The sequence below is a fragment of the Amphiprion ocellaris genome, chromosome 13 (assembly GCF_022539595.1).
Source record: "Amphiprion ocellaris isolate individual 3 ecotype Okinawa chromosome 13, ASM2253959v1, whole genome shotgun sequence".
NCBI lineage: Eukaryota > Metazoa > Chordata > Actinopteri > Pomacentridae > Amphiprion > Amphiprion ocellaris.
The window spans coordinates 32,141,075-32,157,884 of record NC_072778.1 but is presented as its reverse complement, the minus strand read 5'-3'; the positions used below and the strand labels follow the sequence as shown (position 1 = coordinate 32,157,884).

Genomic DNA, 16,810 nt, shown 5'->3' with positions numbered 1-16,810 from the left:
AAGAACATTTTCTACTACATGATACTGATATCTTATCAGGAGGAAATATGTTTCTGTCAAAACATAATTGAGAATTCAGTTTAGTTCTATACAAACATAGTTTTGTAGAGACAAGGTTGCTACTATCCAGTGTACTTTAAACTGCACCTTATTGTATTCTGCTACTAAATCCAAAATTTGTGCCTCCTGCTAAATTCAGTACAGATGTCCAAAAGCCTCAGTGAATGATCACAAGGCAGGGGCCCGTGTAGGAATGGGTTTTGTATCTCGTGCAAACAATGACAACAGGAAAAAACAGCTCAGCTGGAGTTGACACCAGCGATCCGTCTGCCCCGGTGACACTAATTCACCATCACACTTGTTGCATGACAAGCCCTGCTGTGGTCATGTTCTTTGCAAAACAGATGCTGAGCAGCAAGGCAGCGTTCACATTCTGTTTCTTAGACTTGAACTTACAAAACCCTGACGCATGCAAAAAATAAACCAAAAATGTGTTTTCATTGTAGAAGGAAAAAAAAAGTTTCGGCCATTAGCTCCATTAGCTAGCAGCATGCCATCAGAGGACTGCAGCATTTTGACTCCAACATCACAAAGATACTGTCTGCTGGACTCAATCAATAGTCCCTTTGTGGTCTGCTGCACCATGCTGGGTCCATGTGGAGGCAGACAGGAACATAAAATGTCTCAGATGCCTTTTTGATGGGGACCAGCCAGTCATATTGAATAGGGCAAATGCCTACGCTTTTACGCTATTTGTCACACTTATCTTATGTTGGGCTTTTCTAGGACCGTATTTATCAAGCGTCTCAGGGATCATTCAGACAGAAAGTCAAACTAGAACTAAAGAAAAAAATCCGCCTGTCAAGATTTCTGAAGGTTCCTACAGTCAATCAGCAACAGGTACAGCTTTGAGAGAGAATGACACTGTTTCATGACACTGAACCGTGAAATAGAATTAATGATGTGCTTTGAGATATATTCTTATAATGTGTTGAGATTTTTCTCCGCAGTTTCCGATGTGCAATCAGCATGTTCAAAAACCAGTCAGGCTGAAGCACTGTGATGTAGAAGACACTATGTAAAGTACAGAACATTCGCAAGACAAACTAGATGCACAAAGGTACATCTGACAATATATTTTAAACAGCTAAGAAACGACACACAAATTAGGTGTTACATCTCATCTTAAATTGCAGACACCTGCTGCATCTTGTACTGTTTAACCAGCAAGTCTATTTTTTTCTGTATAACAAGCACGATTAAATGTGAACGTGCTCTGGCTGGAATACATATTCAGATGATCCGTTGGCATTGCCTGGGGTGTGTTGTCATGAACCAGACACATCTGTCCATCACATGAACACCCAGAACATTTGGCCGGAACATCAAGGACAACACTTGCGCAACCAATACGTGTTGAAATTTTATTTTAATCCTGTGCAGCGCCAGTGAATTTATTGAATATGCAAATTATTGCTTTGAGGTACATTAAAATTACAATCATTACATCCCAAATTAGGTCCGTTGTGGCCGTGTTTGTTTGTTTTCAATTAGGGGTAAGGGGTAGAACTTGTTTTCTGTGCAGCGGGTGTAGTTTGGAAGATGGAGCATTTATCGCATTGTGAAGAACTTTGTCATCATTTTAGATTAAAGGTCTACGCTTTCTATTTTTTCGCCACCTCTGGTAGTGAGTGTGTGCCTTTTTTTTTTCCTGCCACTGTCCCCCATGCTGAGGACACAAAACTGATTAGGACAGCTCTGCAGCAGAATCCTGGAGGACATACGAGCATTTTCCTGGGTCAAGGTGATGAAACGCTTTTACTCCAAAACCTAAAATTAGGACTTTATGTGGAGACTTTTTCCACTTGGAGACGCTTGATGAATACAGATTTTTGAGAAATACTTGAACGTTTTGGGGGAATGCGCTTTTTCACTTTCCTAGTGGAGTTAGATGAGAAGATCGATGGTACTTTCTTGTGTGTAAATTAAGTATGAAGCTACAGCCAGCAGCTGGTTAGTTTAGCGGAAAGACTGGAATCAGGGGGGAAAACAGCTAACCTGGCTCCGTCCAAAGGTTACCAGCAGCATTAAATCTTCACCTTGTTTTGACTTGCAGACAAACAGAAAACATGTCCCGTATCAATTATTGAGCTCTAGAGGTACAGTATAGAAACACAAGTGTTCAGACTTCTCCTCTAAGTCAGGGAATGAAAACAAATAAATAGTAATGGAGAACAGCTTTACAACAACACACCTCAAATGAACTTCCCCCGAGGGATAATACGGTTTATATAAAATCTAAATCAAACGTACTATCTTTCCAAATTAACCTCCAGCAATGCGTGCACCTCTTGGGCCTGTTAAGAGGCATCATCCTCCCAAGATTAATCAAAATCAAGCTGTCGGTGTAGCAGTTTTCACCTTCATGTCCCCATCAGGACAGTCAGTTTAATTTGTTTGGAGAGCGAGATTTGTCAGTCAGTCAACAAAACCACATTTAGGTTTAAGTTTATTTTTGAAAAAAGCACCAGAGATATCATCTGAGATATTTTCACTTGATGTAGCAAAAAAATATGTCATTTTCCTTTTATTTTAATCTCATTAATCTGCGTTTCCAGCACAGCGTTTTATGAAATGCCACCATTATCTTGTTTGTTGGAGAGATGACACATAACAAAGGCTTTATCTTCTGTTCAACAATGATCCCCTGCAGCAGTTTGTGACGTGCCGCTTTTTCAAAACTCCACAGGTGTCGACCAACGGGGAGATATCGGTTATCTCTGGAGCCCCCACGGACTGCGATTGTAAGATAGACCCCAACTGCGACTGCTTCTCCGGTGGGTCATCAGAGATACATACACACAATTGTTGTGAAAGTGCAGTATTAAGTAACATAGTAGAGTATGCATCAGAAACACATATCATACTTGGCCAGAAGTATATTCTAAGGAAACACAAAACTGGATCATTTTCAAGCTTACATGACAGTCAGTGTGTCTTAGTATTGAGTGAGTAAATCTTGCTGACTGTGTCCCTGCTGGCCAATCATTTTATTAGCATCAGACTTGAGAACATTCTTGTCAGTCTCCTGCACTGTTTCCTCCTCTACTTTCAGCCTGTTGAAATTTATGAAGTCAGACTGACTCTTAATGTCTAAGAAGTCCTGCTTTGACTCTCCTTGAAAAAATAATAAAAATTATGATAATGACATTTATGGAAATCATGAAAATATAAAGGAAAGAAAAGGCTATCTTTAAAGCCACAATGGAGCGGTAAGTGCATGTAATTTGGAAAGGGTGTGTGTGTGTGTGTGTGGATGTATTTGTATTCATATCAAGGCCCCTGCTTTGCAGAAACCTCCAGCTAAATTTCAGTGGAAACCAGCTCACGAAAAACATTTCAAATCCATTCAAATTACAGCTGGTGGAAGAAAAAGCTCCCTTCTAGCCGCTGAACGTTTTAACGGCTTGGTGTATCATGGAAGGGCACCTGAAATGTAATAAAAGCAAGAAGGAAAGGACCAAACAAATAAGCAGATGTTCCTTTGACTGTTAGGCCATGCTTTTATTGTAAGTGTCAGAGGATGTGATTTTATCATTTAATTCTGCTCATAAAAATCAGTCTCTTTTCTATTCAAAATGGAGGGAAGTGTCTCTCCCATGCCACAAGCCAATGGGCTGTAACCATCCCTATTTCTTGGGTTGTACTTTGCATATTTTCAATCATGTCTTGCTGTTAACAGATGATTACTCTCTTCAGAGGCTTTCCGTTTCCATCCCTCCACCGTAAACACTCACACAGTGTCTTTGAACATGCACACATGTGTGAGCACACAGCCGCATATACAAATGGACATGAACACACAAACACACACACACACACAAAAACATACAAGCGTTATGTGCATGCTGTCAGGAGATAAACTGCCACCCTGCTGTCTGTACAGACCCATCAGAGGCCCCGGGCCTACTGCTGACAGCATCTAAAGGGCTTCACCCAGCTGTTATCCCGCTGCGCTACCAAAGACATCTGGATGCATTCAGTCACCTACCACCACCGTCTGATAAGGCGGAGGTCACTATCAAGGTGGTCATATCCACTCCTTTAGGAAGCTCCCAACAAGTCCGAGTCCTGAGCCAAACTGATAACTGTTTAAGCGGCACCATGGGGGCGTCATATTTTGCAAACCTTGTGTGTGACAGTTGCGATTTCTGTCTCATGCCAAAGAATGATTTTCATTTCTCGGTGTGCGTTCAGAGCTGCTTTTTGTTATGCTATTTTGTTGATAACAAGTTTGTGCAAGCCGAAGTAATGCGCTTTTGTTTTCCTTATCAGGAGACGGAGGCTATGCTCGTGACGCTCGCCTCAAGGCCCCCTCCTCTCTGGCCGTGGCCCCCAACGGCACCCTCTATATTGCTGATCTGGGCAACATCCGGATCAGAGCCGTCAGCCCCAACCAGCCTCAGCCCAGCCCAGCCGGACTGGTGGAGATCAGCTCCCCACTGGACCAGGAGCTTTATCTCTTCAACCAGGTACACAATGCCTACGCTCTGTCTTTCAAACATGCACAATTAGTATATAAATAATTGAAATATCTTGAAACCACAGCAGTACGTCTCCGTTAAGGTCAGAATAAGGACAAGGCATCCATGTGTCAATCCCATTCCTGTTCTAGTACACATACATTTATATTAACTTCACGTAATGTTACACTTTTTTACAGTTTCAACTGAGTCAACTCATACCTGAAGTCTTTCCTAACCCTCAAACATGACTAAATTATGTAGTTTTGACCCACACAAACTAGTTGTTACACAGAGAGTTGTTTATTTTTTTTTTTTTTTTTTACACCCACTGACTACCTGTTGGAACTTGCTGGGAAGCAAACTACCTACTACCCTGATAAAAAAAATTACACACAAATAATATTCTTCAAAATGTTATAGTAAAAATGTTGAATGATCAAATATCATTGCCTAGGATTGCATAACCTGATAATTAATCACACATGTTAAGCTGCAATTGTACCTGAAACACAGACTATATCTTCATATATCTGTATAGAAAGAAAACCAAGTAAACTGACATTTACAAAAACACGAATAGTTAAGGTTTATATTCTTCTGCCTCTCTGATTTTTTTGTATTTTGAAGTTATGTAACTTCTTGTGATGCAACAATAAAGTTTTGAAATGGTGTTTTTGAAATATTTGAATTCCATTCAATATGCTTTATTGGCATTGGTTGATAATATTGCAGAAGCATCAAAATGTGGTATAATTCCTCCCAAAACAGAAAAATACAATATATTAAGTGGAAAAAAAGAAGCTGATTATTGTGACGTAGCTTCTTCTTAATTTCATTAAATATTTCTCTTTTCTATCATTGTATTTGTCAAGTTCTCAACCACAAACTCTTTCCTTTGTTGGAAGCCGCAACTTATTATGTTGTCCTTTTTCTACTGCTGCAGTCACTGTGTCTGTTTACTGGTCAGGACCGTGGTTTGTTTTGCATCTGTGACTAAACCACACGTCTGAGACTAATAGTTACTAAGACCGCAGAGGGCCTTTGCACACTAAACTAGATTTACTGAAAGCCGCTGCAGCTCGATCTGGAACACTGTCTCTTTCTTCTTTCACGTGACAGAATGGCTCCCACATGTACACCAAACACCTGATCACCGGCCACTACCTGTACAACTTCTCTTACGGCACCGACGGCCAGCTGTCCGGCCTGATGTGTCGCGACGGCCGGGGGATCCAGGTGAGGAGGGACGCTCACGGAGTGCCGCTGTGGCTGGCGCTACCTGGTGGACAGGTGTACTGGCTGTCCCTTAGCAACAGCGGAACGCTAAGGAAGGTGTCAGCCCAAGGCCATGACATCGCCCACATCACTTACCATGGCAACACAGGTCTCCTAGCAACCAAAAGTGATGAGAACAGTTGGACCACTGTTTATGAGTAAGTTTTTTGAGCTCTCATTTTTCTTTTTTCTGGCCTTTCTTTCCCCCTCCATTCTCTGTTTTATTTATGCTTTTGTTGCCTGACTGTGAATGTTTGTGTGGTTATCGCATTGCATGAACGTGGCTGTGTGTTAATGTGACAGAGTCTACGTCAGCGGTGTGAGATGTGAGTGCCATCTGGTGGTAACTTCTGCAGCACCAACGTTGCAGAAAGCTGCAGGGACGCTTTCTTTTTCCTTCCTTTTTTTTTCTATCTTTCTAGTCTTTGCTTAAGTGACTGATTAGCTGAAGGACGTCCCTGCAACACTTTAAATCACATACATGTTTTATATTGCACATATAGTACACACACTAAAAACACATCTGTCTGAATTATTCACCACTGCCAACCCGGTCTCTGTCTCAAATTCCACAGCTGGATAATTACACATATAAATCATGGTTGACACTTACTCTGTGCCAGTGTTGGTGTATGGAGGTGGGGGGAACAGAGGGCTAGTGGGAATGCATATGTGTGTTTTTGTGTGTGTTTGAATAGGGCTGTGTGCATTTGTCCGCGGGCGACAGTTATCTGTGTGTGTGTTTGTTCTCGCACATCATCATCTTTCTGTTTATTCTCCAAGGTACAATGGCGAGGGTCGGGTGACCAACATCACCTTACCCACGGGTGAGGTGAGCGGTTTCCACGGCAACCTGGAGCGCTGGTCCAGAGTAGAGGTCGAGGCATCCAACCGTGAGAACTTTGTCACCAGCACCAACTTGTCTGCCAGCGACACCATCTACACATTCAGACAAGGTACAACGTCACTCACGGCGAGTTGTGTGTTGTATTTTCGTTTTAATATTACTCACCGTTCATTTGGAACGTTGGTAAACTGCAGGACATACACAGAGCCAAGTATGGGGGCACAAACGTATTACCATCGTGTACTTACTGGCTGACGCGCAGGAAGGATCACAGCAACATCGGCACACATCTGCCTCCATCTAGTTCACCACAAGCCGACCACGAGGCCATTTATGACTCATCTGGGGGGCTCTAAACCATAGACGATATACACAGATGTATAAGCAGGGCCAGAGCGTTAGGTTATAGTGATGCTTAAACATTTATGACTGTCAAACTGCAATAACGTGGCTGTTATTCTCCTCAGGTCACATGCTGCGACCTGTGTTTTCTCTCATTCGCCTTCTTCCTCCGCCACACTGGATGTATACGCTGGAGATTCGCAGCTTTGAAACAGGATTTATCCCATTTTCTATAAATAATTCACGCATGGATTTGATATGACCTCTTTACATAACTAGACTAATGGACAGTAAAAACCAAAAAAAAAAGTGAGATATATTTATTTATTTATTCAGAAAGAAAGAAAAAAAAAGGAGACAGATCCAACTGACTTGTGAAACGTCTTAACGACTGCGGGGGGAAAGAAAAAAAAATGGAAAAGACAGCAGAGATGAGAAGAGGAGAAAATGAGAGTGGAGTAGAGAAGCCACTCATGGGAGCAGTTTCTTCCATGTCATCCCTTTAATTGCTTTAGCAGTTGTCACAATGACAGGACTGCAGGGAGGGAAAAGCTGCTCCAACACACACAGAATGCACTCGGACTCGTGCGCGCTCGCCGCCACGTGCACGGCGCTACAGTGTGACAGAGCTGCCAGGGAAAAACTTGAAATGACCCCCCTCCTGTTTTAGAGTGGCCCTGTACTTCCACCACCCAAAAATTCACTGCATCTCTGCCTGCCTCTGAGGCAACAATAACCATATGTACAGAAAAGAGGTTTCAGAGCAGCGGAAGGGAAGAGAGTTACTATCCACTTTATTAGCTGCATTAAGTTTTATGATTAAAATATAGTTTTACGATTATTTTTCCCTTTTTTTTATTAATTGTGTTTTACAAAGACAGAGCGATATATCGACAAGTGCGGATTCTGTATGAAATATTACTCAGAGCACGATAGAAATGAAAGAAACAGCTTGTGAGAAACCTTTTGCAATGTGTGAAAAACTGTCATGGCCAAGCACCCCTCCCTTAACCACCTTCTCTGTCTCAGTCTCTTCCTCTCATTATCTGTCCATCTCTTCCTCCCATGGTCTCTTTTTAAATAGATTAGGTTTTCTAAAGATATACTAGCTGCTCCAGTACAGCCGCTAATGTTGCACTTGCAGTGATTTATGCAATTAATTGAAACAAAACACACACAAAGAGCCAGACACTGCATTTATGCAGTCTGCTGCTGTATCTCACTGAATTTTTTTTCCTCAAGGCTGCTTTTTGAGAGACGGTGACTGATGTTTCTCACCTTTTTTTTCCATCTGTTGCTGCATATTTGCATCTGTGGTTTTGTGCGGCTGTGTGTTTGTGTGCGGCCCACCTGTGACAAACTGTCGACCCCTACAACTCCCCCATCACCAGACCACGCTCAGAGCTCGTACAGAGTCAGCGCCGACGGCTCGTTCTTCGTGACGCTGGCGAGCGGGATGGAGCTGTCGCTGAGCACCGAGCCCCTCATCCCGGGAGGCGTCGGGGGAGGAGTCAGCCCCACGGCCAGCCGCTGTAACATCAGCCTGCCCGGAGACCACGCTCCCAGTCTCATAGAGTGGAGGCAGAGGAAGGAGCAGAGCAAGACCAACTACAGCACCTACGAACGCAGGCTCAGGGTAAAACTCTCCTGTGATAATTCAGGAAAGCCCCATCTTTTAAGAGTCAGTGCTTACACAGTGACACTAACTTCCCATCCCCAGCCAAATGTGTGAATAGATCAAATAGCCACCTCAACCACATGAGTTGTGCAATCTGACCTTTATGCAACTGGGAAAAAAAATGTCAGTGCTTGGAAGTAGTGTTACACAACATGATGGATGTTTTTGAGTGATTGATGACGTCACTGGGAGATGGCTGATAGGTCAAATGACTCGCACCCTGCTCTCTGTACTTTTCACAAACAACATGCTGTGACACCTTCTTCCCTTCTGCCTTGGCACAGAAAGTACAAACAGAATATTCATAAGAAAAGGACATTTTATCTGATGTGCACTAATTAATTAGCAGTCCCCAGGACTCGGTTCTCCACTTGTTCACAAGGCAATTTATTGTTATTATGCAGGCCCGGTTTGCTCTAAATGTCACAATTAATTTATCTAAACTAATGAAATCTGGGCTTCTCTCAGACATGCCACTTCATTTATATTTGCCCGCAGCTTCATTCAGAATTTATGATGATTATGAAGCAGTAAAATTAAAAAGGTTTTATTTTGTTCTCCTCTATCTGGCTGACATTTTGCTGATTTTCTTTTCAGGCACATAACAGGAACCTGCTGTCTATAGACTTTGACCAGAGCACCAGAGTTGGGAAGATCTACGACGACCACAGAAAGTTCACCCTCCATATCCAGTACGACCCGCTGGGCCGGCCCGTCGTGTGGTCGCCCAGCAGCAAATACACAGAAGTAAACATCAGCTACTCTGGCGGAGGCCTGCTGTCGTCCATCCACAGGGGAGAATGGGCCGAACGGCTGGAGTACGAAAACGACAGGGTGGTGTCCAGAGCCTGGGTTAATGGCAAGATCTGGAGCTACACATACGCAGACAAAGTAAGAAAAACTTGAGACGTGAGAGGGTTTCAGTGTCTGATGCTGAGATTTGTTTGTCGGCTTCAGCGCTGTTTATTTTTGTCTCTGCTGCTTGCAGAAATCTAACGTATTCGCTCTACCTTTGTTTCCTGCTTTAGGGGTTATTGCAGTGGTCTGAAACCAAAACTCAGACTAGAAGCATGAAAAGCACTTCTGTTGTGAGAAATGAAAGCAACAAAGTGAAAGCAAAATAAAAAATCATTTACAATGCTGCATTACCAGGCTTGTTTTTAATGTGTTTTCCTCTATTTGACACAGTTTCCATTCATTTTACCGAATTATGAACATCTGTTTGAAGAGGGAAACATATATACATCTGCATGACTAGGAATAATAGTGCTGTGAGAGCAGTGAAATCAGACAGTGTGTTCAGGGTGATGGATTGTGTAACTGAGGCAAGCTTCAAAGCTTCATAACTTGATTTTCACAGAGTGCTTTAAAAGAAATAGCAGTTTCCTCGAAGTGGGTTTACCGTAAACACTCATCTTGCTTTGACAAATGGTTACGAGTAATGTACAGTGCCTGTAATTTTTAGTTTAAAAAAATGTGAAGTGTGACAAAGTTGAAAGCTACCAGAAGGTGTAATTTCCGTCTTTGAAATTAACTGAAATATTTAATGAAATGAGACTCAGCCTGGAATATATTTAGTGTCAAGGTTTGGTCTAAGACAAAATTAGAGTGTAAATGAGCTTATCTTACAGAACCATCGAGGAATTAATAACAGCTGCATGTAATATTAACACATTCACACCTCACCTTACAGCTAAATAGAACACCATTTTACCGAAACATTTCAAATAGCTACAGGATGGCTAATTTTTAAAGCTTGTCAGAAAAGGGAAAGAAACTGCAGTCAACGAAATAGTTGCTGTCTGAAAAGAAACCCAGAGCTCCAAATGGATTTTTAAAAAAATGTTTCTTTATTGATATGTATGTTTAAGAATTAAAAGAGCTTTAAATGAGTAGAGGAAATGAAACTCAAATCAAGGTCACTTCTGAAGACCAGACATTTCAATGATACAATCTGTTGGATAATTAAATGAATAAATAAACCAGACATAGACTGGGTTGAAAAAAACAAGACACCAATGAGCTACAGGATTGTAACTGTCTGTGCATCTGTCTGTGTTCTTACAGTCCATTATGCTGCTGCTACATAGCCAGCGGCGCTACGTCTTTGAATACGACCAAACGGACCGTCTGGTCGCCGTGACGATGCCCAGCATGGTGAAGCACGTCCTGCAGTCGCTACTGTCCATCGGCTACTACAGAAATATATACACTCCACCTGACAGCCAGGCCTCCTTCATGCAGGACTACACCCTGGGCGGGCGCCTGATGAGGACTCAGTACTTGGGAACCGGGCGTAGTGTCATCTACAGGTACAGCAGTGCAGAAAACGTGACCGTTTGATTCTAATGAAACTGAGGCATTATGCATCTTGCACTCTTGTATAAATACATAGCACTGATTGGCTTGATTAAAGCGCCATAATTAAAGGCTAATCTTAAAATTTTAAAAGCGCTATTACAACAAGCCTAGCTGGCTCTGAACGTGCTGCACACACCCAGCTGTCCTTACAAATTACACCGATCGGACTAATGGGGGAGATGATTAAAGGTCAAATTTTTTATCATCATACGATGTCAGACACCACTGATCTGATTTTGATGAAAGTTGGAGGACTGATTCAGGCGGTGTTCTGGCATTTGACATTTTTAATACTCATTGGCTCGATGAGGATGCTATAATAAATGGTCCCATTTTCCAGATTTGAAAGGCCATAACTGCTTCAACACCTGGTCTGATTTTGATGAAATATTAAAGGACGATGCAACTTGGTCGTTAGTGGCCCAAGGGATCTTTGTATTATTCATGTGGTGTAGCGTGTTTACTTGCATTGAAGATCAAATGTATTCCACTGTACTCAAAGGCTATACATATTTTTCATCTATTCTGTGAATTGTAATTTTTTTTCATTTGACTCCTTTTGTGTGTTTTCTTTGAAGGTATACATCAGCGGCGCGGCTCTCCGAGGTGGTTTATGACTCCACCCTGGTGACCTTCACTTACGACGAGGCTTCTGGCACCGTCAAGACCATTCATCTCACCCATAACGGCTTCATAAGCTCCATTCGATACAGGCAGACAGGTGCATATACATATGGACTCACAGCAAAGATGAGCTAAACAGCCGGCAGCCACAGATTTTAAATATTTACAACGTGCACAGTCATCTTAACCCTCAGACCCCTGAGCATTTTCTGGGTAGGTTTTTTTTTTGCCCCGTCACATTTTGAGTCACTGTGGGCTCAGTTTCCACTACAATATAAAGTCCAGCACTTCTATGGGAACAGAACAACCACGGCTAGAAGGAGAGAAAACTCTAAAATGTTTTTGTGCAGGATAACAAGGATATCGTGGTAATCTAATGCAAGGGGAAAAAAATTAAATAGATTTTTTTCTTATTATGTATCTCACAAAAATGTTTAAATATGGAATAAGTATGTGCCTATCAATGTTACCAGTACTGGAAAAAATGGTAACTCTACATACTATAGATATTTTAATACTGATATTTTTAATATATTTGCCTACTTGTCCTCCTCTCTGCTCTGCCTAGATGCAGCCTGCAGTTCATCCCAGTTCAGCAAAAAAATACTCCCAGAATTTTTGCCAAGTGTAGCCAAGTCGCTCATGGCTCATTGAGTTGTGACAAGAATAAAGAATTTTTTGTTTTTTGGAGAATCTGGTTAGAGCAAGTGGTATGTTTTCAAATGAGAAATGATGATTTATCACAATTTTAAGCTTAGATTTGATTGATTTTCTCAGTTTAACTGTTTTTTTCCGCATAGGATTACTTCAAATAAATCCAACGAAGGAAAGAAAAGAAAATCCAACAATTATTTGTCTTTTTACAGTTTCTTGCTCAAAAATCTGGTGTCATTTTGGCAACATTTTAAAGATAACATGCTGGCAGATTTTCAGGAGTTTAGAATGAATCATTTCAAAGGCTCAGTCTGATCACTAATGGTCTTATGATTAAAAATCAGAACACCTTTATTGTAATAGGAATGCACTTCAAGTCAGATTTCAGGAGCTGTCTCAAACTGTGTAGTCTGACTTTGAGTCAGACATGCGCTATTTCATCTGAGACCGATGCAGACACAGTTAGAAGTGTGAATAGGGCTGAGCATGTTCGAGTGGAAGAGACTGTGGTCTACCACAGCTCTGAATACACGACCACCCACTGGGCTCTGAGCCATGCTCTCTCTTCCACACCTCCGCATCAAAGTAAACAAGTGAATGTACGAATACATGCTAATATGTGGTGAGCAGTGTGTAGATATACTACTTTTGTGTTGCACAGCTGCATGTTAACACTCATCTGCAGAAATGGTTGCGCTCATCTATGTCCATGCCAGGCAGGAACTCATGAAATCGTAGCAGTGGCTATGAAATATAGCCCCAAAATCACTTAAGAGCCACTGCTGATATGGTAAATTAGTTTGGAAGACACTGTACTTTATAAATGGCAGTACTATTAAGCAGTGGCACGACCATCAATAGGACCCTTTAGCCATGACAGCAGATATAGCGTGTTCGGATACCACCATTGTTAATACAGTTCAGCAATTCCCTGAAGTTACAGAGTCTGTCCAGGGTCGTGGAGGGGCCTCTGATCTCTGCAGCTGCTTCACTTCCCGTGGCTTTATGATTGGCTTGCCATGATCAAGTGTCACTAATCTGTGAAGCGCAGCTGTGTGTGTGTGCGCGCGCGTGTGTGTGTGTGTGTGTGTGTGTTTATCGCTTTGCCCTCACTGTGAATAGACTCTCACCTTCCTTTAACTGATCTCATTTCAGCAGAACAAACGGAGCCTTGGAGAGAGAAGAGATAGTGGTAATTGTCCCTTGAGAGGAGACAAGGAAAAGTAAGGCACCAAAAAAGAGAGAGAGACAGGGATTCAGAGGTAGGCGAGGGAGAAAAGGAACAGAAAAGAAGAGGGAAAGATGACAGCTTGGGGAAGTGACAGCTAGAGAAGCGAGACGAACAGACTGCAAGTTCCCCAGGGCTGCAGAAAAGCCTCCACCTCGCTGTGTCTCTGTCTCTTCTGCCATTTTCCCATTAGTGCAGGTTTAGAATCAACATTCCACAGAAAATAAAAATAGAAGATGTAATGCTGATCCAGCTCTCTACAGTCTCCAAAGCTAGACACTTAGTCATCCTAACTGCAATCAGAGTCATCTCAAATAGCAGCATAATGGTGTTTCATTAGCAGGCCTTTTTCCAAATGGAGGACGAGCATTAGTAGCTAGCAGCAGAGGTGATGAATGGTGTTGTTAAAGTTGATGTTCTGACATTAAGGAGCACATTGGCCCATCATGGCTATTGTCTTTAGATTTCATTATGTCTCCATATTAAAGGTCACCACTGGAAATGCCATAGAGGTGTGGGGATAGTTAGGATTGAATGAATTGCACTACGTGTGTCTGTGTTAATGATGTTGAATTAGGCCTCGATGTGAATTAATTAGGCAGGCTTGTACGGGAAGCAATGTCAGTGTATTTTCATAATCCACTCTTACTCCTCTGCATAGGTCCGCTGACAAGTCGGCAAATCTTCCGCTTCAGCGAAGAAGGTTTGGTCAACGCCAGATTCGACTACAGTTACAACAACTTCAGAGTCACCAGCATGCAGGCGGTCATCAATGAGACGCCGCTGCCTATTGATCTGTACCGTTATGTCGACGTATCAGGACGGGTCGAGCAGTTTGGCAAGTTCAGCGTCATCTTCTATGACCTCAACCAGGTACACAGCTACTACCAAAAAAATAATACACGCAAATGATGACACCCTGTAGTAGCTTTTATGTTACCTTAAAGCGGCACTAATCAAAGCTTTTACATTAACAAGGGATTAAAAGACTGTGTGATATAAAAGCAGCCAATCATAGCGAAAAAACACTCATAATTATAAACTCACTGTGCATTTCTTTTCAGCTTAATGGTGCATTTTAGTCTCTGTCAGCTCATTGTTTTGGTTTGGTGGCCTTTAGTGTTTGGTTGAGACTTACTATTATATTGCTATGATATATTGAATCACAGACTTCGCCTTTAAGTAATCTGATAAACTCAGCCCAGCACCAAACAGCAACCAAAACAGACTAGCTTCTGAACACAGTGCTTAGCATTAGATAGAATTAGACACATCAGGTGACAGCTTTATGCCAATTTTGTGTTTGCATCTGACTCTGTTGCCCTTAAGTGGCCAACAGAATGGCTTTTTTTTTTTTTTTTTTTTTTAAAACAAACAAAAAAACTGATTTTATGGTGAATGTGTCCTCATTGTCTTTGGGTGTCCAGGTGATCACCACCCATCTGATGAAGCACACCAAGGTGTTCAACTCCTATGGCCAGGTGGTAGAGGTCCAATATGAGATCCTTAAATCCATCGCCTACTGGATGACGATTCAGTATGACTCAGCAGGACGCACCACCACCTGTGACATCAGGGTGGGCGTAGACAGCAACGTGACCCGCTACACTTATGAGTACGACGCAGACAGCCAGCTGCAAAGCGCCTCAGTCAATGAGCGGCCTCAGTGGCGTTATAGTTATGACCTCAACGGGAACATTAACTTGCTCAGCCATGGGACCAGTGCCAGGTAAGTCAGTACCTGCTACATATTGCAGATGTAATGTGCCATTACCAGATCAAGACTGTATTTATTACCCTGTTTTTAGCCTTGCTGGCAACATGCCTCGAGATGGCAATGGCCATCTGAGTACAGTCAATCCACCATCACAACAATATTACAATTCTATTATTTTAATATTATATACACTGCTTGTCAAAAATTATAGAACATCCCATTTTTTTTTAATTTTTTTTATTGGAAATTATGCATGTTAATGTCTCATTGTACTCTGAAATGAAAGCAGAGAACAAATAAACAAATGATTTAAAAAAAAAAAAAACAGTTTATAAACCAAAATGTATTCTGAACTTTTGGCTCATTAAAAGTTGCCCCCTTTGGCAGATTGAACACACTCATGGCATTCTTTCTACAATGGAAGTCAAATATTCTTCAGAAAGTTCTTCCCAACTCTGTTGCAGAAGTTCCCATAAATGTGGGGTTTTGATTCAGGGTTCCTCTCACTGTAAAAGTCACCAACCCTGGATCCAGCAAAACAGCCCCAGACCATCACACTTCCTCCTCCATGTTTAACAGTTGATGTCACACACTGAGGAACCGTCCTTTCTCCAGCTTGATGGAGTACAAAAATCCTGCATGATGAACCAAAGATTTTAAATTTTGTTTCATCCATAATGTCTTCTTCCAGTCTTCAGTAGTCCTTTGGTGGTGTTTCATGGCCCAGGCAAGCCTCTTTTTCTGACGTCTTAGCAACTTGACCAGTCAAACCTGCAACTCTAAGTCTTCTTTTTACAGTTGAAACTGAGACATGTTTACTGTGACCACTATTAAGCTGTGCTGGAAGCTGTTGTCCGCTGAGCCGCCTATCACGCACGCTGTTGACTCTCAGAAACGTGTCGTCTGATTCTGTTGTGGCTTTGGGTCTTCCAGACCTCTTCCTGTCGGAGTTTCCTCCAGTTTCTGAGCCTTTTGATGGTGAAGGAAACTGTACTCATTGACACCCTGACTTGCTTCACAATTTCTCTGTATAGTCTGTCTCTCTTCTATTGTTAATTATCTTTTCCTCTCCATTTTTATAGCAACACACTACTTTCTGCAATGCAATACTGTTCAAATAATGCTCTCCAAGGTATAGTGCCATGGTGTGTTCCAACACTACTTTTATGCAGACAGAGGGGGTTACAAGTAATGAAGAAACATTGGGACAGCTGTAGGATTTGGTAGCACCAACTTTCAAGGATTGATCAACCTCCATTGCTGCAGAACAGCTTTAAGTTGTTAACCTATTTCTTGTTACCTGAAAAAAGGCCTTTTTGTATAATTCTGAAATGTACATTATTTTTTTAGTTTTGGGCAACCTTATCTTTTATATATATATATATATATATATATATATATATATATATATATATATATATATATATATATATATATATATATATATATATATATATAAACGCTGGCAGTTCATTAGTTACCTTTGTACCATTTCAAGCTATTCATTAGACTTAAACTACTGGGTACTGGAAAGATCAGGGTGTTCTAAAACTTTTGA

At 41.7% G+C, this 16,810-nt stretch overlaps 1 protein-coding gene across 1 annotated transcript in view; it reads left to right on the top strand.

Annotated features, from left to right (window-relative positions):
• Positions 1 to 16,810, top strand: part of tenm1 (teneurin transmembrane protein 1) — a 188,429-nt gene that overhangs the window by 165,373 nt on the left and 6,246 nt on the right. Inside the window, exons 26-35 of the mRNA XM_055016602.1 lie at positions 2,750 to 2,837; positions 4,336 to 4,532; positions 5,646 to 5,959; positions 6,585 to 6,757; positions 8,382 to 8,626; positions 9,266 to 9,559; positions 10,736 to 10,980; positions 11,608 to 11,750; positions 14,197 to 14,408; positions 14,963 to 15,264. Coding sequence (XP_054872577.1) covers positions 2,750 to 2,837; positions 4,336 to 4,532; positions 5,646 to 5,959; positions 6,585 to 6,757; positions 8,382 to 8,626; positions 9,266 to 9,559; positions 10,736 to 10,980; positions 11,608 to 11,750; positions 14,197 to 14,408; positions 14,963 to 15,264 — 2,213 coding nt within the window. The remainder of the gene's footprint in view (positions 1 to 2,749; positions 2,838 to 4,335; positions 4,533 to 5,645; positions 5,960 to 6,584; positions 6,758 to 8,381; positions 8,627 to 9,265; positions 9,560 to 10,735; positions 10,981 to 11,607; positions 11,751 to 14,196; positions 14,409 to 14,962; positions 15,265 to 16,810) is intronic.